Source organism: Chiloscyllium plagiosum, unplaced genomic scaffold, assembly GCF_037043375.1.
Source record: "Chiloscyllium plagiosum isolate Xiang-an unplaced genomic scaffold, Cpla_swu_hap1 HiC_scaffold_26, whole genome shotgun sequence".
In the NCBI taxonomy this organism is placed as follows: Eukaryota; Metazoa; Chordata; class Chondrichthyes; order Orectolobiformes; family Hemiscylliidae; genus Chiloscyllium; species Chiloscyllium plagiosum.
In genome coordinates this window covers 54,149,572-54,173,385 of record NW_028270164.1, presented here as the reverse complement: position 1 = coordinate 54,173,385, position 23,814 = coordinate 54,149,572, and the positions used below count along the sequence as shown (strand labels likewise).

Here is a 23,814-nt window from a genome sequence, read left to right as displayed (position 1 = left end):
AATGAGTACAAGCCCAACCTCTCCTCACATGACAGTCCCCTCATACCTGCGACGAACCTTCTCTGGCCTGCTGCCAATGCCAGTTTATCTTTCTGTGGATCAGGGTTCTAAAACGGATCACAATATCCAGCTTGGTTTAGTAATGAGAAGCATGATTTAGTCGGTCAATCTTCCAAGCAGCCAGCACAGGGAGGATGGGCAGAATGTTCTCCTGTGCTAGATTAGCCCATAATGCAATGAATAGCTCCTGGAGTATTTGCTGACACCTGCAAAGCCATGGCCACTGAGAATCCCAGGAGGGGCAATGGGAGAAAAACAAATCCTTAACTATTTTCTCTTTTGCATAACCCTACCCACCTTCCTCCTCAAACACAAAGTTCCGCAAAAGCAGCTAACATCCCTCTCCGGTAGCCACACTGTTCCATACCACAATTCAAATAACGGCCTTTTTGCAAAACTCCACCTTGGGTGTTAATCCTGATCGCCAATCCTTCACCGAAAGTACACTCCTTGTTCACCGTCATGGAACTAGTTACACGGCAAGTATTCATCCAGTTTTCACTTCAAATTTGCAGTGGTCTCTACCACAATCACTCTACGTCAAAGCTTTCACACTCCAACAACCAAGAATAACAATGTTGAGTATTGTTTAAATGGAGAATGACTGCAGAATTCTGAAGTGCAGAGGGCCGAAGGGATTCTAGTGCATGAGTCACAAAGTTAGTACATCAAATGATTAAGAAGGCTATCCACTATTACAAGAAGAATTGAACGTAAAAGGAAGGATGTTGCGTTCGAGTTGTAAACAGCATTGCTGAGGCCACAAATCTAATACTGTGCGCAGTGTTGGCTTCCTTATTTCAGGAATGGTGTAAATGTGTTGGAGATGGCCCAGAGGTGGTTCACTAGGCAGACACCTGGAATGACTGTGCTATCTTATGAGGAGAACTTGGTCGGGCTGGGTTTGTGTTCACCTGAGCTTAGAACAGTGGGTGGGAATTTGATTTAAGTTTACCTGATCCTGAATGGTCTTGACAGGTGGATAGGAGGTTTCCCTTTGTGGGCGAGGGGTCACCGTTTGAAAATTAGGAGTCTCCCTGTTAGGGCAGGGATGAAGAATATCTGTTTTCACTCAGAGGGTGGTGCAACTGTGGAACACTCTACCTCAGAAGGTGGCAGAAGCAAGATTATTGAACACTTTTAAGACAGAGATAGATTAGCAGGGGAATCAAGGGTTATCATCAGAATGTAGAATTCAGTGTATAAACAGATCAGCCATGATCTTAATGAACAGCCAAATATAAATGTCTGCTCGGGCTGTAACTTTATAACATCTCTCCTGTTTAGTGAGGATTTACACTGAAGATGTGCATCAGTAAATTCCCAACTGTAAGAAGGGTCCATCCAACAGGACCCAGTGCACGAAAAGGGGGTGTCACCACGTTTTTGCATCTCTTCCATTCCACAAAAATCCACAATTGCGGACATTCATCAGGGGAAGGAAATCTGCCATCCTCACCTGGTCTGGCCTACATGTGCCTCCATACTCTCAGCAACGTGACCGACTCTCAACTTCTCTCTGAAATGGCACGAGCAAGCCACTCAGTTCAATGGCAGCTGGGGACAGGCAATAAGTGCTGGTCAGTCAGCGACACACACATCCCATGAGTGAATGAAAAGGCCACAGTAAGATGGATGCAGTCAGTGTCCTCTGATGCCCAATACAGGGTACTGCCTTTGTAAATCTCCAGCTAAATAGGGCTGAAGGAATGAAATGGCATTCAAGCCATACTAGGGAAAATGTAACGATCCAGGTGGTCAATTCCATAGTTTAACCTGTTAACCACACTGATTCCATCCGTTAACCTATCAATCACACTGATTTCATACGTTAACCTGTTAACCACACAGATTCCATACATTAACCTGTTAACCAAACCAGCTACTTACTGAAATCGCTGGGCAAACTGTGACTGAGGTTGCGGTAGAATTCTGTTCTATGAGCCTTCTTCAGTCCCGTGCACAAGCCAAAGTCCGACAGTTTAACGTGACCCTAGAAAATACAAGGTAAACTCAGTCATCCAAGTGCAGAAATCTTTTCCCCAAAAGGTACAGGAGGCTTTACATTTTTTTCATGGCTAAGTCGGGTAGATTTTTGATTGACAAAGAGTCAAAGGTTATGGAGCACAGACAGGGAAGGGAGAAGAGGAGGCAACAATCAGATCTGCCATTGCCTTACTGATTGCAGGAGAAAGCTGGAGGGGCTGAATGACCAACACCCCATCCCTACACTGCTACATTGTTACAGACAAGTCCCAGCTCCCACAGGCTGAGAGTATGATGAGATTTTGTACAGCTACTGCAGCACGTCAGAAAGGATGGAGTGCCAAACTGAACAAAGACTGCAGTCAGATGAGGGAAAACAAACTCATAAGTTCCCTGAGACTATAGTTGTAGATTTGAGAAGGTACAATCCTTCAAACCAGATTTTCTGCAACCATCACACTGCCAAACTCCAATACAGGTAGTTCTCCTATAACACACGTTTATTAAACGCTATTTGTGAATTGCCGTACTTTCTTTTTAATAAAGCGAACTCCCATCGACTGTTACATGATTCTCATCCCCGGCACTAGGTGTTGCGGTTTGTGGATGATTGGACTCCGTGTCGGCATCACATGATCAGTCAGCTCATATGCTTTCTCATGAAGAGCTTTGTGAAAGGTATTGTGAAAGGTTTGTGCTAGTGGACTTGAAATGTCTCTACGACCAGAGGACAAGAAGCTGGGAGCAATCTGTTAATTTCTAAACCTAAGGAGTTGAGATGAGAGTGAAATTTCACTGGAACTGACTAACAGTAAAAGGACAGTGTTGAGGAGCAGTTTAAAACTTGACTTTGTTGTTTGTATTAAGAGCTTTGCTTCCCCTCTTTTGTTTAAAAATATGTTTAGAGTTAAAGAATATCTGCAGACTCATGTGAATCTGTTTCAGCAATTAATCACTATCGTAACCAATTGCAACAAAAATACCAGTACAGGGGTGTGGACATGGCCAGTCAGCTGCTCAGGGTGGTCAGACCCAGGAAACTCTGCACATAGCAGGTGGGAGTGAGAAAGGTGGGTAGCACAGCATTACCTTTGCTGCATGCATGGCGATGTCCTGAGGCAGTGAGTGGGCTGTGCAGAAGAGATTCAGGGTTAGTCAGGGTCAGATGCTAGCGAGGATGAGAGTGAGTGGGAAAGATGTTGCAGGAAATGATGGGTACAGTAGCAGAGAGGATACAGTGAGTGAGAGATAGCAAGGAAAAGATGGTGGCATTTTCACTGCCGAGTGGAGAAGGGCATCGATCTTCTTCCTACACTCTGTACATTCCTTCAGGTGGTTGAGACTGAACTGGCCTGGATGGTAACCCTAGTCCAGGTTGGCGAGGTTCCAGTAGAATGGCGTCCTCTGTTGGGTCTGGGAAAAAAAGGACATCCTGCCTCTGCATCACCCCTCCCCACCAGCAGCATCTCCATGTCAATGTCCCTGCCCACAAAGACAGGCATCGATTTTCCATTGGCCCTGGACTTGGCAGAAAACAGCAGGAACCGTGCAGGGCAGCTCTGGACTGACAGCTCTTGTCTGAGTGCACAATATCTTTTTTTTTAGATTAGATTAGATTAGATTAGATTTTAGATTAGATTACAGTGTGGAAACAGGCCCTTCGGCCCAACAAGTCCACACCGACCCGCCGAAGCGAAACCCACCCATACCCCTACATTTACCCCTTACCTAACACTACGGGCAATTTAGTATGGCCAATTCACCTAACCTGCACATCTTTGGACTGTGGGAGGAAACCGGAGCACCTGGAGGAAACCCACGCAGACACGGGGAGAACGTGCAAACTCCACACAGTCAGTCGCTTGAGTCGGGAATTGAACCCGGGTCTCTGGCGCTGCGATGCAGCAGTGCTAACCACTGTGCCACCGTTCCGCACCACCATCTTCTTACAGATGGTGGTGCACCATGGGTGTTGGTCAATTCTGGGAGTTCCAGGAAGTGGTGAGTTGCTTTGCAAATGGCACATGGTATGATGGGGCTAGAATGTGTGAGGTGGCACTGAAAAGTGACGCAGGCAATAAGCCAGGTGGGCTTTGCAAAATAAAGTGACAGATGTGCCCAAACATCATGATGTGAAACCCTCTGAAAAACTTGACAAAACTGACACTTAAGCGAAAGAAAAAATAAGATTCAGCCCTTGATCAGTCATTCATTCTGGGATCTTACTTGTGCAGTGTTTTCACTGGATGGGATCAGAAGACTGGCTAGTATGTAGTGCAGCCAGCAGGTACAGTTGCCAATCATGAGTAATCAGCTGAGTACCATACAACAGGTCAAAATTTACTTAGACTGTGCTATCGTTTTGTGTTAGGCTAACTACTACTTTTGTTTCAATTTTTACTGGTAGTTTTGGTGGTTCACCCCTAATTTTTCTCTTTACATGATTTTCTATAACACAGCGTCACACAAGAACGCAATTAAAAGGAGAACTATCTGGAGTCAGTTCAATAGATGCAATTTGTGAACGGATGTAAACAAAAAAAAAAAAACACCTTACAGACTAGAATTCATCATTCAGTAAAACCCAGGAGCTCTATTCGGTACCTTGCTGTCCAGCAGGAGATTGTCTGGTTTGATGTCCCTGTGGATGAAGCCCATCTGGTGGATGGAGTCGATGGCCAGTACTGTCTCTGCTATGTAGAACTGAGTTTCCTCTTCACTCAGTGTGTCCTTCTTCATCAGCAGCGTCATCATATCCCCTGTGGACAGAGACAGTCCATCACATCTCAGCAGTTCATTCAACAACCCATTGGAGCCCAGGGATCACAGAAAGGGTCAGGTAACTGGTCAACCACTTGGACAGCGCCCACCTACATCAAGCCAGAAACTCTACAGTGAAAATGGGAAAGGGCATATCTCAGAGTACAGTAGGCTAGTGCAGGAAGACAACCCACTTGGGAGTAAGTGGACACCTGCTTATAGTGTTTCTATTTATTTCCCCATCATTTACTCACTCTGTGTCCAGATATGAAGCATCATTTACCCACTAGGTGTCTGTAGCAGATTCTAAATAACTGTGATCCACAGCTTGACCCTCCCGGAAAGGAGCCAGGTCTATACCATCAGGTATGGGAAATGCACACAGCAGATGCAACATGTAAGTCAGTACGAGCAAAAGAGAATTGTGCTCAGAGACACGATAATAATAATGTTATTTCTAACAAGAAACACTGTCGCAGCCCAAGGGCCAAATTGCAGTGTGACTGACATCAAACTGACCTAGGTAAATTAAAAATATAAAAACGTGGGAAAAATCATATAGCAACAAAGAGACAATTTCAGTAGACAGCAACAGAAGTTGTGGATAGGATATTAATGAAATTTAATGAATGAAATAAAATTGTATCAAAATCTCAGAGCCACACATCAACCCTACACTGGCAGACCAAAGAGGCACACAGACTCATGACCGTGATAATGTTAGCAGAGGCCAGGTGGTGCCAAAGAATGGTGACATGGTGGCAGCGTGGTTCCAGGTCATGGCTGGTCCCGGGTACCTGACGGCAGAGGCAATAGCATCCCAGCTGCAGCAGTATGTGGAGCCTGGGGGGTATGAGAGTATTTACAGAACGGGGAGTGGGCTGCGTTTTTCTGGTGGCAAGGACTCGTAGCAGAGGCAGGGGAATGATCTGGTCGTTTCCTTTTCTTTCGGCTGTTGCTTTTATTTCTACTTCTGTTTTTTAGCCTATCTTTCGTATTCTAAGATGGCACTGGAGGATGGGACTGTGTATACTTTTCACTGAACTCAGAGACTCGAGTACACATGGCAATAACATTCAAATCTACATTACAGGCATTTAATTACATAGAGATTTCATCACCTAGATATCTCAGCAAGGTCCTAAGCCATGTAAACAATAGGCCACCCACCCATCTACATCTTGTGGGGATGAATGGAGTTGAATCTCAAAGCTGGTTTGATTGCTCTGGTGATGATGAGCCATGAAATTGAGTGAATGGCACAAGGCCTTTTCCTCACACGAGGAAAAGTGGCGATGTTAACTCGGTTTGTGGACAGACTTTCTGATATTGAACTCATACAACTGAGGCCTCAGATCAATATCAACTCTGTGCTCATTCCATCTGGGCAGGTGGTGTGTGGGGAGTCAGGAGTCAGTGCCACACAGAGACCTAGGGCCAGATGTAGCCAGGGTAGATTGACAACAGGTCACAGATGGAGCCTAAATAGGATAAGGAATCTGAATTGTCATCAGTTTGTTCAGTTTTCTTTAGCAAACGGCCCACCTGACCCTCCCACTTCAAGTCACCTTAAATAATATAAACCCAAGATGTTCTGAAAGAAGAGGTCACATACTGATAATGCTTCCTAGGTCAGCAAATGAAAAATGTATTCCCTGTATGTGCTGCTCATTCAGTGTAAAATGAAACTGGTTAGAGGTGGGTACAAATCTTAAACTCCAAGAATAGGATGGATCAGCTTTGCTCAATTTGCCCTGAGCACAGGAGATCAAGAGGTGATCTGGTTAAGGGGCTTCAGATGATTAAAGGGGTAAAACTTGGAAAAGTAATTTCCTCTGGTGGGAGAGCCCAGTACAGGGACATACAAGCTCCCAGTTTGAGGTGGCCATTTCAGGGGCGATGTCAGAAAGCAGGGAGAGGCGATGGCCTAGCCGTATAATTGCTGGACTGTTAACCCAGAGATCCAAGTCATGTTCTGGGGACCCGGGTTTGAATCCTGCCAAGGCTGGTGGTGAAATTTGAATTCAACAAAAATCTGGAATTAAAGAGTCTAACAACCATGAACCCATTGTCGATTGGTGGAAAACCCCATCTGGTTCACTAACGTCCTTCAGGGAAGGAAACTGCCATCCTTACCTGGTCTGGCCTACATGTGACTCCAGACTCACAGCGATGTGGTTGACTCTTAACAATGGCCTCATCCCATGAATGAATAAAGAAAAAAACTCACTGTCCACACAAAGGAGAGTGGAAAGCATATACATCACCCAAACAGTGGAGGAGGCCAGAGGTCAAGTGAAAATTTCAAAACTGAGATCAATAGACTTTTCGTTAGATTAGATTAGATTACTTACAGTGTGGAAACAGACCCTTCGGTCCAACACGTCCACACCGACCCTCCGAAGAGTAATCCACCCAGACCCATTTCCATCCGACTAATGCACCTATCACTATGGGCAATTTTAGCATGGCCAATTCACCTGACCTGCACACCTTTGGACAGTGGGAGGAAACTGGAGCACCCAGAGGAAACCCACGCAGACACGGGGAGAATGTGCAAACTCCACACAGACAGTTGCCCGAGGCTGGAATCGAACCCAGGTCCCGTGAGGCTGCAGTGCTAACCACTGAGCCACCGTGAGAGTTTAGAGTTTGGAGCCAAGGTGGAGATGACAGAATTAACACATGGGGAGCTTCAACAATTACTCCTGCCCCTGGAAGCAGCTAAACCATTACCAGATTGAAGTAAATACACCTCATACAGCAAGCCTGAGATTACATAGAGCCAGCACATACCTCCCGGGAGGAACTCCATAATCAGGTACAGGTTGAGTTTGTCTTGAAAGCTGTAGAACATTTTCACCACCCATTGACTATCAGCTTCCACAAGGATGTCTCGCTCTGCACGGATGTGGCCCACCTGAAACAGAAAGGTACATTAAACAAATCAGGGAATGTGTGGGGTGTTGCCAGACAGAATCACATGATGGACCTTTCACTCTTCATTGTGTTCCAGCTGCTCCACTCCTGAATGCTAATGTCTAACGCAGACAAGGAGAGAATGTGCAAACTCCACACAGATAGTCACTCGACGCTGGAATCGAACCTGGGTTCCTGACCTGGTGAGGCATCAGTGCTAGCCACTGAGCCACCATGCCACCTTCATTAGGTCATCTGGTTCCAACGCACTGGCAAGATAGTTAGCACACAATATGTTTGACCATTGTATTATCTGGCAGTGCCATTAACAGGGGAGTTTGGGAGCATGAGACAGGACTCTGCAGTCACATACTAAAACACACAAGATTAAACAGAGTTCTGCAAGAAACCACTTTCCCTCATGGCACTCCCCGAAAGTCAACAAAACAAAAAGTGTGTTGCCTGAAACAGCAGAATCTATGATCAACCATTGAACAGGAGAACAAAGAGTGGGATGCAAGAGAAGGTTATAAACTAGAGTGTGCAGAGGACCCACACTGAGCCATTCCTGCCCTGCCACAGCACAAGCTGGAGATGAGCAAGACCAATGGCAGAATGGCTCAGACAGCCCACTCATCAGGACGAAAAAAAAGAGTTTACACTCCCACCACTCTATACTCCCCCAACCTGAACACAACCCAACACCATTCCCATCCCTCAACAGGCTATACAAAGACTTGTGAAGCACAGCCAATCCCCTGTTACCTATTCACTGCCTCATTTAATCTCATTGTTCCCAACAACAGTGACCTAGACAGAGGCAGGTGAATTTCATCTTGACTTCAGAGGCCCACACACACATCCAGATCTGACCGGAGTGAGCAAGCACAGAGCACAGATGTGTTCTGCTGCACGCTGACACTGCTCCAGAGGATACAGTATAGAAACTTAATTCCTCCCTCATCGCTGCACCCCGTCCCCTGCCCCAAGTGGTGCACACTCCAACAAGAAGCTGCTTGCTCTCCCTGGTCAGAAGAGAATTTGAGTTCCTGCTGATATTTGTGAAACATTACCAAACATGGAAGCACTGACCCACACCTTCGTCCCAATCTAGTCACATTGAACACAGTCACGTTCAGTGCTAAATCCTCAAACAGCCTTTACAATCAGCCAGGGATGGAGCAGGAACAGGCGAGGCTTTACTTCCAGAGAGGAATGGAGAACCTGTCTCAGGCTCCTCCAGGTTTGCGCATGGTATTGGGGGCAAAGTACTAGATTGGATTGAAAATTGGTTGGCTGATAGGAAACAAAGGGTAGTGATAAACGGCTCCATTTCGGAATGGCAGGCAGTGACCAGTGGGGAACCGCAGGGATCCGTGCTGGGACCGCAGCTTTTTACAATATATGTGAATGATATAGAAGATGGTATCAGCAATAACATTAGCAAATTTGCTGATGATACAAAGCTGGGTGGCAGGGTGAAATGTGATGAGGATGTTAGATTACAGGGTGACCTGGACAAGTTAGTTGAGTGGGCAGATGCATGGCAGATGCAGTTTAATGTGGATAAATGTATGGTTATCCACTTTGGTGGCAAGAACAGGAAGGCAGATTACTACCTCAATGGAATCAATTTAGGTAAAGGGGCAGTACAGAAAGATCTGGGTGTTCTTGTACACCAGTCAATGAAGGCAAGCATGCAGGTACAGCAGGTAGTGAAGGAGGCTAATAGCATGCTGGACTTCATAACAAGAGGGATTGAGTACAGAAGCAAAGACGTTCTTCTGCAGCTGTACAGGGCCCTGGTGAGATCACACCTGGAGTACTGTGTGCAGTTCTGGTCTCCAAATTTGAGGAAAGACATTCTGACTATTGAGGGAGTGCAGCGTAGGTTCACGAGGTCAATTCCTGGAATGGCGGGACTATCTTACACTGAAAGACTGAAGCTTGTATACCCTTGAGTTTAGAAGACTGAGAGGGGATCTGATTGAGACGTATAAGATTATTAAAGGATTGGACACTCTGGAGGCAGGAAACATGTTTCCGCTGATGGGTGAGTCCTGAACCAGAGGACACAGCTTAAAAATATGGGGTAGACCATTTAGGACAGAGATGAGGAGAAACTTCTTCACCCAGAGAGTGGTGGCTGTGTGGAATGCTCTGCCCCAGAGGGCAGTGGAGGCCCAGTCTCTGGATTCATTTAAGGAAGAGTTGGATAGAGCTCTCAAAGATAGTGGAATCAAGGGTTATGGAGATAAGGCAGGAACAGGATACTGATTAGGAATGATCAGCCATGATCATGTTGAATGGCGGTGCAGGCTCGAAGGGCTGAATGGCCTACTCCTGCACCTATTGTCTATTGTTTGGGATGAAGCGGAACACCAATCGGAAAGGTAACAAACATGGCTCACCTGCTCCTTTTCCAGCATGTCAGATTTGCGCAAAATCTTCATGGCATAGATGTGACCTGTGTCTTTCTTCTGTACGAGGCGCACCTGTAAAAGGCAAACAGTACTTCCCACTCATTCACATTTTATTCCAACAGCCATTTCCCTGGTTTAACCAGCTTTAGGTCGCACCCTTGCCTGGGTGCACATCTCACTTCAGATTCAAGTGTATAATCTGGCTCGCCCAGTGCAGTACTATGGGAGTGCTATAGAGTGCGAGGTGCCATATTTGAAAGGCAAAGTTGAATGAAGCCCCCGACCACCTTCTATAGTGGTGTCAAAGAGCCCATGGGACTACCTTGAAAAAAGCAGAGGAGCCTCAGTTGCTAGTTCTTCCTCGACTAGCATTACTGCAAAAAGTTATCTAGCTATTGATTTGCTGTTTGTGGGAGCTTGCTGTGTATAAATTGGCAGAACTGCTTTCTAAATTACAACTGTGATGACAGTAAAACATTTCTTCAGGGAGTGTAAAGCACTTTGAGACATTCTGACTTGGTGAAAGAGCCTTCAGAAAGGTAAGCCTTCCTTTAAACTGAAGAACCCAGCAAACTTGAGCAAGTGTTATCTGTCAGAGTGACAAAGTAACACCATCTCACCACCTACCAGATGTCTAGCCATAGAATGTGTTGAAGATTAAAGAGGAGACATTGGAATCCCAATGATGCCCTCCCAATAAAGGCTTCACACTCCACAAAGGTGTTGATCTTTCTCCTTCTGAAAGTATCACATGGAGACTGACTCAGTGTCCAATTGGGGAAGTTCATCTTTCATTAACCTTACCTCTCCAAATGCACCCCGACCTATGACCTTGAGAGATTCAAAATCATCCAGCCCCAGTCTGGTTCTCTTGAGCCGTAAGAACTCCGTCTCCTTCCTGGCGTGTTGGGATCTTCTCATCTTCTTCTAAAATCAACAGGAAACACTCAGTCAATGCCACGCACAGAGAAACTCCTTGATGTCCTACACTGTTACTAATACAGCAATCTGAAGAAACAATCAATCAGGAATCTGAAAGTGCTCTTCCTAAACAAGCAACTTCTATCATGTAGAACAAGGGCCGCAGGCATATTAGATTAGCACAACCTCCAGATTTCCCTCCAAGTCTCACTCCATCCTGCCCTAAAAAAAAAGTCACCTGCGCTTCCATCAGCATGAAGTCAAAATTAACTCCCGCCCAACAGGACTGTGGGAGAAACTTTTCCACATGACTTGAGCAGTCGAAGGAAGCGGCTCACTACTGACCTCGAGACAGCAACTAGTGATCAGCAATAATTTAAAGGCACCTGCATGGGTACACAAATAGGAAGGGTTTAGAGGGATACGGTCCAAATGGGACTAGACTCATTTAGGATTTCTAGTTGGCATGAAAGAGTTGGACCAAAAGGGTCTGATTTTCATGGGGTACATCTCTATGACTCTGACTCTAAACATTGCCCTCATCAATAATAGCTGAAAATGTGTTGCTGGAAAAGCGCAGCAGGTCAGGCAGCATCCAGGGAACAGGAGAATCGACGTTTCGGGCATAAGTCGATTCTCCTGTTCTCTGGATGCTGCCTGACCTGCTGCGCTTTTCCAGCAACACATTTTCAGCTCTGATCTCCAGCATCTGCAGACCTCACTTTCTCCTCATCAATAATAGCTCATCCCAAAAGTTAATGAAGACCTGTGGAGAGAGTTCTCAGTCATTCACAAGTTGAAGTGATCGAAAGAGTAAAATTGATTACAAGAAAAGGTCAGTAGACGGTCATCAGGGCCTCATCTCTACCAGTCAGTCAATGCTAAGCACATTGGATCATAGACCCTAGTGAAGAAATGCAGCACAAACAGGGCCCCACACAGTCTGAAACACGGGTCACTGCATCTATAGAAATCTATACAATCAAATCTCTTTGTTATTTTAAGCAACCACATTAGATCACCATGACAAGGGAAGGACGGATGTTGAGATCAGCTGCAATCTGACTAAAATGACAGAAAAGGCTCATGGGTCTGAAAAACTCAGTGATATCCGTAACAACGTTAATCTAGTACCATTTACAAACCAGGTCACAATCAGCCAGAGTCAACCACCTGCCCTAGCCACAGCTGGAATCCCAGTCAAGTTTCAATGATAAGCCCACCAGGCCCTGTGTGAACAGAGTGTCACATCAGTGTCACAACTGAACAGAAAGGTTTCTGCTCAGGGTTGTTTCTCTATACAAAATAGTTGGAAAAAGGAAATCTGATAAGTGAATACAAATCTATTACAATTTTATAATCACATTGTTTAGCAAGCAAGAAATATGCTGAATCTCTCAGTAACATGGCTCAGCCAATAGCACTGTCAGAGTCATATCCTACTGCAAAGCGTACAGCACAATCTTGAGCCCACTACTTCTGGCATTACATTGGTACAACAGCCATCTTTTGGGTGAGATGTTAAACTGAGTTGAACCCCATGACACTCTTTCATGGGGTAGGGGTGAGGGTAGGCAGCAGCTTTCCCCCTCTCCTCTCTTGGTAAATACTTTCCTTAATATCGCAGAGAAACCACCTGGACATAGTCACACTTCTCTTTGTGGGAAGATTATTATATGCAAATTGGCTGCCACATTTCTTACATGACACGAATGATTACATTGAAGTACTGCAGTCACTGTTAAATGCTCTTGACTGTCAATTACATTGTGAATAGTACAACAGAAATAGATTTTTATTTGTCACATAAGCCCGACCAGCCTTTATGCAACAACTAATCAGATTTCTCGTGAAAGAACATCAGGACCACAGGGGTCTTCATTTCATCTGAGTGCTCTCAGACAAAGATGAGAAGAGGCAACTTAAACACAATTACCTCATCATCTCCAAGACCTTCTTCTTCCATTACTTTTTCCAACTTCCTCTGCCTAAAGGAAGAAACAGAAAGTCTCCAGGTAAATGAAACTCAACATTCAGTATATTGGCAGCATTTCCAGAATGGCACAGGAAAAGGTAGCCAGGGGTAGGGCAGAGAGAAAGTATGAAATATTCAAAGCAATCAAATTGAAAATCACTTTGTGGTTACATTCTAATTACTCCTTTATGGGCAGTGTAAATTTCTGGCGAGATAGCACTAACATTGGCTGCACTGTATCAATGGTTATGTATGAGATTTAGCACACAAGGAAGCCACTGTCTGCCTTTCCATTTCCCATGTAGAATGTTTCTTCATGCATCAGTATCATTCCGTAATCAGATTCAAGGTCAGAGATTATGCAGCATTTAAACTTCGTGATTAGTAAAACACTCGAGCAGATCTATGCTATTCAGGGCAGCACCCATAGGATCAGCTTAAACATGTATCCCTCCAACAGCAGTGTGCACCATGGACAAGAAGCCCTGCAGGAACTTGCCAAAGCTTCTTTAACAGCACCTTCCAAACCCATGATCTAAGCTAGAATGGCAAGGGCAGGCAGTTTATGGAACTACAGGAGAAGTTCCTTTCCAAGTCACACATCTGCTCCACTCCAAAAGGTCTAAGTCAGCCCTTCTCAATGGGGGCCATAAGGCCCCCTTAGGGGCCCTGGCAGATTTGAAGGGAGCACAGACTGGAAACTGTGAGTCGGGGAGCCCCAAGGGTTTCTGGGGGCCCCGGTAACTGAACCGATGAACAACTTTCATTGGAGTCAATAGTTTCCCTCCTATCTATAATAGAGTCGTAGAGTCATAGAGATGTACAGCACGGAAACAGACCCTTCGGTCCAACCCATCCATGCCGACCAGCTATCCCAACCCAATCTAGACCCACCTGCCAGCACCCAGCCCATATCCCTCCAAACCCTTCCTATTCATATACCCATCCAGATGCCTTTTAAATGCTGTAATTGCACCAGCCTCCACCACTTCCTCTGGCAGCCATAATACCTTTCTATTTATAATAGAATCCATTCAAAGTACAACCTACCCAAGTTGAGGCAGAAATTCAAGAGAGGTTGATTGATCTTCAGAGTGATATAACTGCATGTCGTCAGCTCAGTCAGTTTCAAAACGATTTTTGGATCAAGAGTGATCTGCCGAATATATTTACAACACTGTGGGAAAAGGCCCAACTTTTTTTTATTGCCTTTCCCTCAACACAAGAGGTGACCTCTGACTGTCATTGTCTAATTTGGAGCCTGATATTATGAAACTTACAGAAAAGCAGCAAGCTCAAGGATCCCATTAGGCCTGATAAATGTTTAATTTCATACAGTCTTTTATTAAGTTTTGTCCAATATGTCGGAATGCTCATGTTTTCTTGGTGTTCAATGATAAATGACTTTCTGTCTGATTGTGTTGTGTCCCTTTTGAAAGGGGGGCCCTGGAACCTGAGAAGAGCTCTTAGGGGAGCCGTGGCCAAAAAGAACAGTTGAGAATCTCTAGTCTAGATGGTGAAGGAGAACGTGAGAACTGCAGATGCTGGGAGTTCAGTGTCAAAAACTGTGATGCTGGAAAAGCACAGCAGGTCAGGCAGCATCTGAGGAGCAGGAGAATTGACGTTTCGGGCATAAAGGCCTTCATCAGGAACGTGGGTGGGGATTCCCTTAGCCCCACCACGCCATTCCTGATGAAGAGCTTATGCCCGAAACGTTGACTCTCCTGCTCCTCAGATGCTGCCACAGTTTTTAAAATGGTGAAGTGGATCCTATTTTAGAATACTTATGCAAGTTGCAGTTTGGATTTAGACCTCCCAACTCAAGGACATCAATCACAATTCTTTCCTATTGATAGGAGCACAAATGAATCCCCACAGACATATGCAATTAAATACAATTGCCACCATTACCATGTAGACACTGTGAGCAAAGCCAATTAGCACCTATTCTTAATCTGTCTCAAAACAGTGGTGCTGAATGACTGCAGTTTGAGAGAAGATATACCCCACAATGCCATTAGGGAGGGCATTCCACAACTTTGACCCAGTGGCAGTGAAGGAACAGTAATAATTTCCCAAATCAGGATGATGATTGGCTTGGAGGGGAATCTGCAGGTGGTGGTGTTCCCATGTATCTACAGCCTTTGACCTTCTGGCTGATAGCGACTGTGGGTTTGGAAAGGGTTGTTGGAGGAGCCTTGCTGAGTTGCTGCAGTGCATCTTATAGATAGTACCCACTTTTATCACTGTGCATCAATGACTGAGGAAATGAATGTTTAAGATGGTAAAGAGTGCCCCAGCCAAGCAGCTCACAAGTCCTGGAACAGTGTTTAGCTTCTCTCATGCTGTTGGTGCTACACTCACTCATTCAGGTAAGGGGAGAGCTTCCAGACTTGTACCTTTCAGATGGTACACACAACCCATGATCTATTCTAGTGGCGATGGCATTTACGGGGTTGCATCATTGCCTGGCACCCATGAAATTAGGATATTTAATGACAGTTATGTCACTGAATGCCAAACAAAGGTGCACAGGCTCTCAGAAATGGCCGTCATCAGGAATCTAACAAGTTTAGGAGTTTTATATTTATGTACAATAAATAGCAGTGCAGATTACAGCACTAATCCTTCCTCCTCCTTTAAACAGTGACCTAAGTGCAACTGGACCCAGATGAACAATGATGGGAATATGTACCGTATGAACATATAAGAGATACATGTGCACTTTCAACATGCACCACCAGAGAGTGCCATTCTGCACTGTTACCAGACAATACACAGACTGGCTAAACATACACAGCCGGATCATACACAGCACACAAGGACTGACAAATTTGTAACCACATTTCACACATTACTTCCAAAACATTTTCTATGAAGCCAATAGTTCTTCTTACAACATAAAAATTGGTAACTTTCTCCCCTTCTGGCCGTGCCCATATACTGAAACGCCTGAATTCTGAAGTATAATTGTGCAAACTTCAGTGGGAGCAGAGAGCCTGCTGTTCACAATTACTACACAGTAACCTAAGGAGGCATGGCTCTGGGTGAGTCCACGAGCAAGCAAGAGTATACAGAGGGGATGGAATGGCACTGTAGTCCTGACATTCTCAATCAAAGCTAACAAATATACATCCACACCAATTTATATCAGGTACTGGAGATCATCAGCCCCATTCAGTTTCCTAGCAAGCATTCAACTCTCTCCAGACCAGGACTAGTGCTATGAGCTTGGTGGTTATGGTCCTCTGAAACCACGTGCCACCCCTTCAATTGCTTCTTAGGGTTCACTGAGCGACACCAGAGCGGCACAGCCCTTTGACAATCCCTGAAAGAGTGGTTAAGACCCACTCAATCCCAAATTATGAGCTCACCATTTTATCCAGTTTGCACCATCAGAATGCAGTGCATTAGACAACCAGCCAGAACCAAGGGGGACACAGCTAGCCTCAGCATCATTGTGTTTAGGAGGACACAGACTGGTGGGTGTGGTGTGGTGCATTGAATAATGGACACAATCAGATACGGTGCTCCTTGGTTCAACCACCCAGGCAATCAGGTGAGAAAGGGCCCTGTGCAGTCTAACAGAGGGGATGATTACAACACCTTTAACAGTGCACACTCACAGCAGGAGGAAACAGGAAAGAAATCCACAAAAGTGAGCATCAGGAACACAGTATTTTAATGAAAGATTGTTGTTGGGACATGAACTTCCTTTTGTCAGTGCTGAAGTAACAAAGAGCTGCTTTACGCGTGGTTATGCTGTAAACGTTATCATTCATCTCAAATTGTACCAATTAACCAAACTCTAACGTGGAGTGTAGTGAAACATTTGCATGGTATAACACCAGCCAAGTAACCACAGCTTCCCTGTTGATAACTCAGCAAACTTCAATCGTGAGCTCTCACACTTTTTATAAAGATCAAGAAACATCTTCTGTTCTGACACAGACCAGACGTGTGGGATTTCACCTATGCAATGGCACAGGTCAACTCTTGCTCTGAATCAGAGTTTTGGCAGCTCCTCCCGTCTATAGCCACAATTCAACAGCGAGAGAGCAAACAATAGGTTTCACACAGGCTCTTTGTCAAAAGGGGAAAGAGAAAATAGTTCTAAAATTTGACAGGAAATGTATTGTACAGTTGAAATATTATGAAAGAACCTTTCTCAAGGCAGCTTTCAAGCAGGAAATGATTTCAAGCCACAAAACTGACCATCCCTTAGCACCAAATACCTTTATATAAATAGGGTAGTGCAGAATCCCTTACAACAGGAAAACTGGCCACTCTGCCCAAAACAGAGTTTCTGAACCCCTACTCCTATGTACCTTCCTTCTACACGGCCACACCAGATCTCCAGCTCATTAGTAAGTTTGGCATTCCAGCTCAGTATTGAGTGCATGCTGTCTTCCAGGCAAGATATTAAGACATGGGCTGCCTTCTCCAATAAAGATCCCAACCTTACAGTTTAAGCCACAGGGAGTTACCTCCACATTCTGGGCAATCCAGTCAGTATCACTAAAATAGGTCAACTGGAGCATTTATCTCACTGCTGTTTTATTGGACTACGTCATATGCACATTACAGTACTTGACTGGCTATGAAGCACTTTGGGATGCTCTGAAGCTGTGATAAGGGTTATATAAATGGGAGCATTTAGTAACCTATTCTTAGGTGTTGACATAGATCCACTTCAGTCACTGGCTCTGACAGCACATTCCAGAACCTTAATCTCTCGTAAAACATTTTCCTGCTGTTACATTTAATTCATTGTGCAGGCATGTGTAGTGTCATGTTAGAATGTGTGCAAAAACAAATACACAATGTCACTTTGTGCTGTGCACAATTTAGTCTCCTTGCCTCAGCAAGGATACGCTGGCCCCAGTGGAATGAAAGTTCAGATTTATTCCTGGGATGAGGGAACTGATCTTTGAGGAGGAATTGAGTAGAATGGTGCTTTTTTATCAGGAGTTTAAAAAGAGGTAAATTAATTAAAACACAAAACTCCTTAGAGGGTTTTACGGGCAGATGTTACACAACTATTTTACCCTAGTTCAGAACCAAAAATTAAAAGGAACTTCAACCGCAGGATAAAGGGACTGAGATGAAGCTAATTCCCTTCACTGAAAGGGGCTGTGAATGTCTCTACTCCAGAGATCATAAGAACTTAAGAAAGAGGAGCGGGAGTAGGCCATCTGGCCATCGAGCCTGCTCCACCATTGAAGATGATCGTGGCTGATCTTTTCATGGACTCAGTTCCACTTACCCACCCACTCACCATAACCCTTAATTCCTTTAGTGTTCAAAAATCTATCTTTGCCTTAAAAACATTAAAAGAGGTAGTGTCAACTGCTTCACTGGGCAGGGAATTCCATAGCTTCACAACCCTCTGGGTGAAGAAGTGCTTCCTCAACTCAGTCTTAAACCTGCTCTCCCTTACTTTGATGCTATGTCCCTTGTTCTAGAGCATGGACAGATTGGAGTATATATTTGAGACAGAGACTGGCCGATATTTCGACTAAGAGAATCAAATAATGTAGGGACAGTTGGTGGAGTTGATGTCAGCCATCTTATTTCACATCAATGCAGGAGCAGGCTCAAATGGTTTCCTTCCGTTCCAATTCCCGTTAGGGCACATTTTATATTGAACAAGCCCCTGCAATATTTTACACATTTTGGGGCATTCTCTTCTTCGGTTAGGCTTCTTTTTTGTGTTTTCTCACAATTTTCATTCCAATAACCTTCACATGGCCTTCTCCTTAGTTTAATTTTCCAACCTCAAACTTTAAATTATTTCTTTTTTTAAAAGGCTTTGAATTATGCCACACATTCCATTCACAATTAAAAAAAACCTACAGTACACTTTACGTTTCAATTTCTCTTCCCAGAAGAGGTTCTTATCCAACCTGGCCTCTGTTTCTTCAAATCTAAAATCACATTGTGGTCACAGCTCTGGAGGTGCACACCATGAACTTTCATTCCACTGGGGCCAGCGTATCCTTGCTGAGGCAAGGAGACTAAACTGTGCACAGCACAAAGTGACATTGTGTATTTGTTTTTGCACACATTCTAAGGCCATCCAGCCTACATCCTGTTCTGCCACTCGATTGAGAGTGACCGCGGTTATCAGTGGAGACACAATAATGACAAGGCACTGAGAGTAGTGGCCTCTCAGTAAATGTCAAGGAACTATATAAATGAACAGCACCGATAAACTCCCTTACTACATTACAGATTGTGACAAATATCAGGACAGTAGTCAGTACTAGGGTGCAATTTAAAATATTAATTTAATTCAAGAAACTTATTAAAAATCCCGAGCTTCTGGCTTTAGAGAGAGTGCAACATAGATTTGATTCCTGGGAACGCAGGAGTGACAGATGAAGAGAGAATGGATCGGTTAGGACTATAATCACTGGTTCTTAGAAGAATGAGTGGGGATCTCATAGAAACCTACAAAATTCCAACGGGACTACACAGGGTAAACACAAGCAGGATGTTCCTGATGACAGTGGGGTCCAGAACAATGGCTCACAGGCTAAGGATCTGAGATAGGCCATTTAGGACTAAGATGAGGAGGCATTTCTTCACCCTGAGAGTGATGAGCCTGTGGAATTCTCTACCACAGAAAGTGGGGGAGGCCAAAACACAAAATGTTTTCAAGGAGGAGTTAGATATAGTTCTTAGCGATAATGGAGTCAAGGGGTATGGGGAGAAAGCAGGAACAGGTTATGGAGTTGTATACTCCGCCATGATCAGACTGAATGGCAGAACAGACTCAAAGAGCCAAACGGCCCACGCCGGTTCCTATTTACGATGCACTCTCGGTGCCTGACACCATACCAAGGACAAGACGTTTTTTATTGATGCGTGGAATAGAAGGCGAAAGCAGGAGTTAGTGTCCGATTCAGGCTGAGAACACCAGTTGCCAGATAGGTGGGAGGAAGTATACTGCCACCACCACCACATAACCCCCCCCCCCCACCCCACTCACTGCTTACCTCATTTCTCTCTCTTCGTGCTGTGCAATCAAGTTACTGTAGAAGTTTTCAAGGGTGACCTTTGTAATGGTGACTCGCTCCTTTGTGTGATTGCTCATGCTGGAGTAAGAGGTGGTCTGTCCAGTCATCGCCATGACTACCTGCACAGGAGCAAAATATCCAATGTCAATGATGCAGTCTACAAGGAATATTTGACTTTCACACACAATGACACCGGATTCCTGCAGCAATGAACACCAGTGCTGGGCTCTCAGCATACCTGAATCAACCTCCAACACCCACAACTCCAACTTTTCCCAAAGTTGGAAGGACATCACCGAATGTTAATCACAATGCTTTCTGATCAAACATGACTGTGGTGGTATATTCGCTTCTGAGGTCAAAGGTTGTTGTCCAAGACCCACTTTAGAGACCAGAGTGTAAAAATCTAGACTGACATTCCAATGCTATACCGAGGGAGTGCTGCACTGTCATCAGGGGCTATATTTTGGATGGGAGAGTAAACCTAGACTGGTGAGGGGAGGGGGAGGGGGTAGGGGTTAGGGGTTAGGAGTGTTACTTACTTCAGCAGGCTGGCTGGTTGGTTTACCAGACAGAGTGACACCAATAGCACAGGTTCAATTCCCACACTGACTGAGGTTACTGTTTTGGTCCACCTTTTCAACCTTAGCCCTCGCTGCCTGAGGCATGGTGACTCTCAGAAAAACTACCGCCAGTCACCCCTCTCTAATGAAAGAACAGCCCCTTGGGACTATGATAACTGTACCTTTCAGCGTAAAGGTCTGGTCACATGGACATAAAAGCTCCCAAAGCACTACTGTAGGAGAAGGGAGCTTTTGCTAACACTCTGGCCAATATGTACCATGCAGACTCAATCAGCATTACTAAAATCAATCTGATCATTAGCATGGCACCGTCTATGGGAGCTTCCTGTGCACAGATTGGCTGCTGCTTTTCCTACATTACAAGAGGGACTACTTTTCCAAAATGATTGCATTGGCTGTAAAGTGCTAGGAGATATTCGGAGGTCACAAAAGTTGCCAAATACTTTGCCAGGCTTTCATTCAGGTTGGATTGTCTAAAAATGGCAAGCTCGGTTATCAGTGCCATGAGAGCAACAGACAGGCAGAATGTGTGCCAGCTCAACCCAGCTTTGCTCTGATATTACCCAAAGCAGCACACCCTTTATTAGAGAGCTCTGACAGATTGGTTTACTCAGGATACACAAGCTTCATCTCCATCCATCCTCAGCATCTCTAATAGTCCCAGTCCCAAGGTGGCCCTCCCTCAGTCACCGAGTTGTGTGTTATAGTACTGACCATGTGAGCTCTCCTCCAGTACAATGCCCCATCTGGTGGAGGACCCCTTCTACATCCTGAGTTTTAAGAAAGCTTCAGACTCTTTCCATTCAACAGATCCCACACATTTGAACAAAACCAGACAGTGCGTGCGTGGGCCAGCAATTTCGAATTGACAGGGAGCTTATCCAATGGTCAGAGGTCAAGTATGTGTCAACGATTCACCCAATGTTTCTGAAACTGATCGTCACTAAGGCTGATGAGAAGAAAACATTTCAACCGTTCAATGAAAACACAAAGAAAATCACCTAGAAGGCACTAGCGAGGGGCAGCAAGAAGAGAAAGCCCAGGAAAGAAAGTTGCTCCATCTGCGTCTATCAAGTGATGAAGCAGGTTCACACTGAACTGGTACCTTCAAGGCCACAAGCGTCATGGACTTGTTCGTCAAAGGTACGATCGGCCCGGTTGCAGGGGAGGCTTCTCGCCTGACCCATTACAGCAAGTACACCACTATCAGTTGCCGGAGATGCAGACAGCTGTGTGCCTGTTGCTGCCGCCCAGTGAGTTGGCCAAGCATGCCACAAAGACAGTGGCCAAGGATATTAACTCACACCAACAGAAAAAGTCTGCCTCAGTGGAAGGTGAGCTGATGTTCTTGGTTCCTCAATTGCATCTTTCTATTCTTATCATCCTCCCCAGCTCTCTCCCACAATCGTTCTCAATTCCTCCTGTTAAATATATAGCCAATTCCCTGTGAAGCAATTGCGCAGCAAGAACAGCCATGAGGGGAAACAGTCCAGTCTTTCACTTCCCTTTTCATTCTTTGAGTGATAGTTTCCTTGTTTAATGGTTTACCAACTCTCCAGAAATACTTACACTCTCAAAACCTGTCAAACTTTGATGGCCTTGGATTTGCTCCATAAACGTCTGTGCTCTGATTGTTCTAATTCACAGCAGTTTTGCGTTACTAGAACATCTCATTTCTAGTATTGCTTGTGACCCTTCATTTCACCCTTTCCATAAATATGGACAATCATTAACAGGACCAGGAAGCTACTGGTTCACTTTCTAATTTACATCCTTGTTGATTATTAAACCCCCTGGGCGGTTAGCCAAGGACATCACATACTGCCTTGGTTTGTGGAGGGCAGATTCGATCTATTAACAACAGTTTCACACCGGCCCAACAGAATTCCAGCTCTACACTGCAACTTGCCTAAACAGGGTAATAACTGCAACCTACACTGACATGGCATTCTCGCCACTGAGAACACCACCCACACAGGAAATAACTGATACAGCACAATGCTGCTCCCTACCTATAACACAAACCGTTTACCAGAGAAAGGACAGAACCACATTCTCTTGGAAATCATTCCAAGGCACAATGTAGGAGTATAATTCGACAAGTGACTCAACATTTGGTCAAAGAGAAAGTCTTTAAAAAGCATTTTAAAAGGTGCAAGAGACACACACAAACACCATGAAGTTACCGATGGGGTTTACAGAAGTGGGGGCTCTGACAACTAAACAAAGCGAACTCCTTCAGGATGGGAGACTGGGTGATAGTGCACCCCAACTCTCTCCTCCATTCTGCGAATGTTCACCAGATGTCAGCCCACCATGCTAATTACACTGAGGATCTTTGCAGTGAAAATACATATGAATTAAGCAATTAAAGAAAATTTGGTTTAAACAGAGGGACTGGATGGCTGAAGATAACGTGGTTTGATTTTTTTTTTGTTTTTGTGACTGCAATGGTGATCTGTAGTAATTTGCAAATACTCTGAGGCCCCCTTCAATGGGTGGAATTATTAGGGCACAGCAAAACGAGATTGAGCAGACCTACAAGACAGGCTGGAAAATCATCTCTAAGGGCAGAATTTCACAGTTAAAATGCTGGAGTTCTGCCATCAGAAAATTCTCATCGTTGGAAACCAAAAACGCGAATTGCCCTAGAGAGACTAACACCTCACGGGTGACACAAAAAAGAAAGCTTAGCCGTTGTGAAAAACCCGTATAACTGAGCTGCAAACACAAAAGGAATGTCGTCGGTTCATTCCTCAGCTGTGTTCACAAGTAGGGAGATGTTAGAAACAATTGCCCCAAAGGTGTGCTCTCAACCAAAGGGACGATACCAACTGAGATACAGCTAAAGTTCCCTCGTCCTTGCTGCTTTGGCAGCCAGAGGAGTCGTTCTGATCCAGTCAGGTTCTGTTTGCTGAACTCTCAAATGGTTAGAGCTCCAGAACAGATCAATGAAAGCACTACAGATACAATCAGAAGCTCTCCTAGGAGCACAGCAGAACGAACATTAAATGACGGGGAACAGTGCACAAAATGATTCCAAATACTGACAAATTAACACTTTAATAGACAATTGACAATAGGTGCAGGAGTAGGCCCTTCGAATCAGTATCCTGTTCCTGCCTCATCCCTATATCCGTTGATTTCACTATCTTTCAAAGCTC

General features: G+C 44.8%; 1 protein-coding gene across 6 annotated transcripts in view; it reads right to left on the bottom strand.

The window, feature by feature from the left end:
- LOC122563322 (serine/threonine-protein kinase 38) overlaps nt 1-23,814 on the bottom strand; it is a 94,313-nt gene that overhangs the window by 12,508 nt on the left and 57,991 nt on the right. For all 6 annotated transcript variants that reach the window (XM_087973754.1, XM_087973755.1, XM_043717054.2 and 3 more), the window contains exons 2-8: nt 20,046-20,185; nt 13,006-13,057; nt 10,953-11,075; nt 10,137-10,220; nt 7,603-7,726; nt 4,651-4,805; nt 1,951-2,053 (exon numbers count right to left, since the gene is read on the bottom strand). In XM_087973754.1, the coding sequence (XP_087829880.1) occupies nt 1,951-2,053; nt 4,651-4,805; nt 7,603-7,726; nt 10,137-10,220; nt 10,953-11,075; nt 13,006-13,057; nt 20,046-20,179 (775 nt within the window). In that variant the 5' untranslated portion in view covers nt 20,180-20,185. The remainder of the gene's footprint in view (nt 1-1,950; nt 2,054-4,650; nt 4,806-7,602; nt 7,727-10,136; nt 10,221-10,952; nt 11,076-13,005; nt 13,058-20,045; nt 20,186-23,814) is intronic.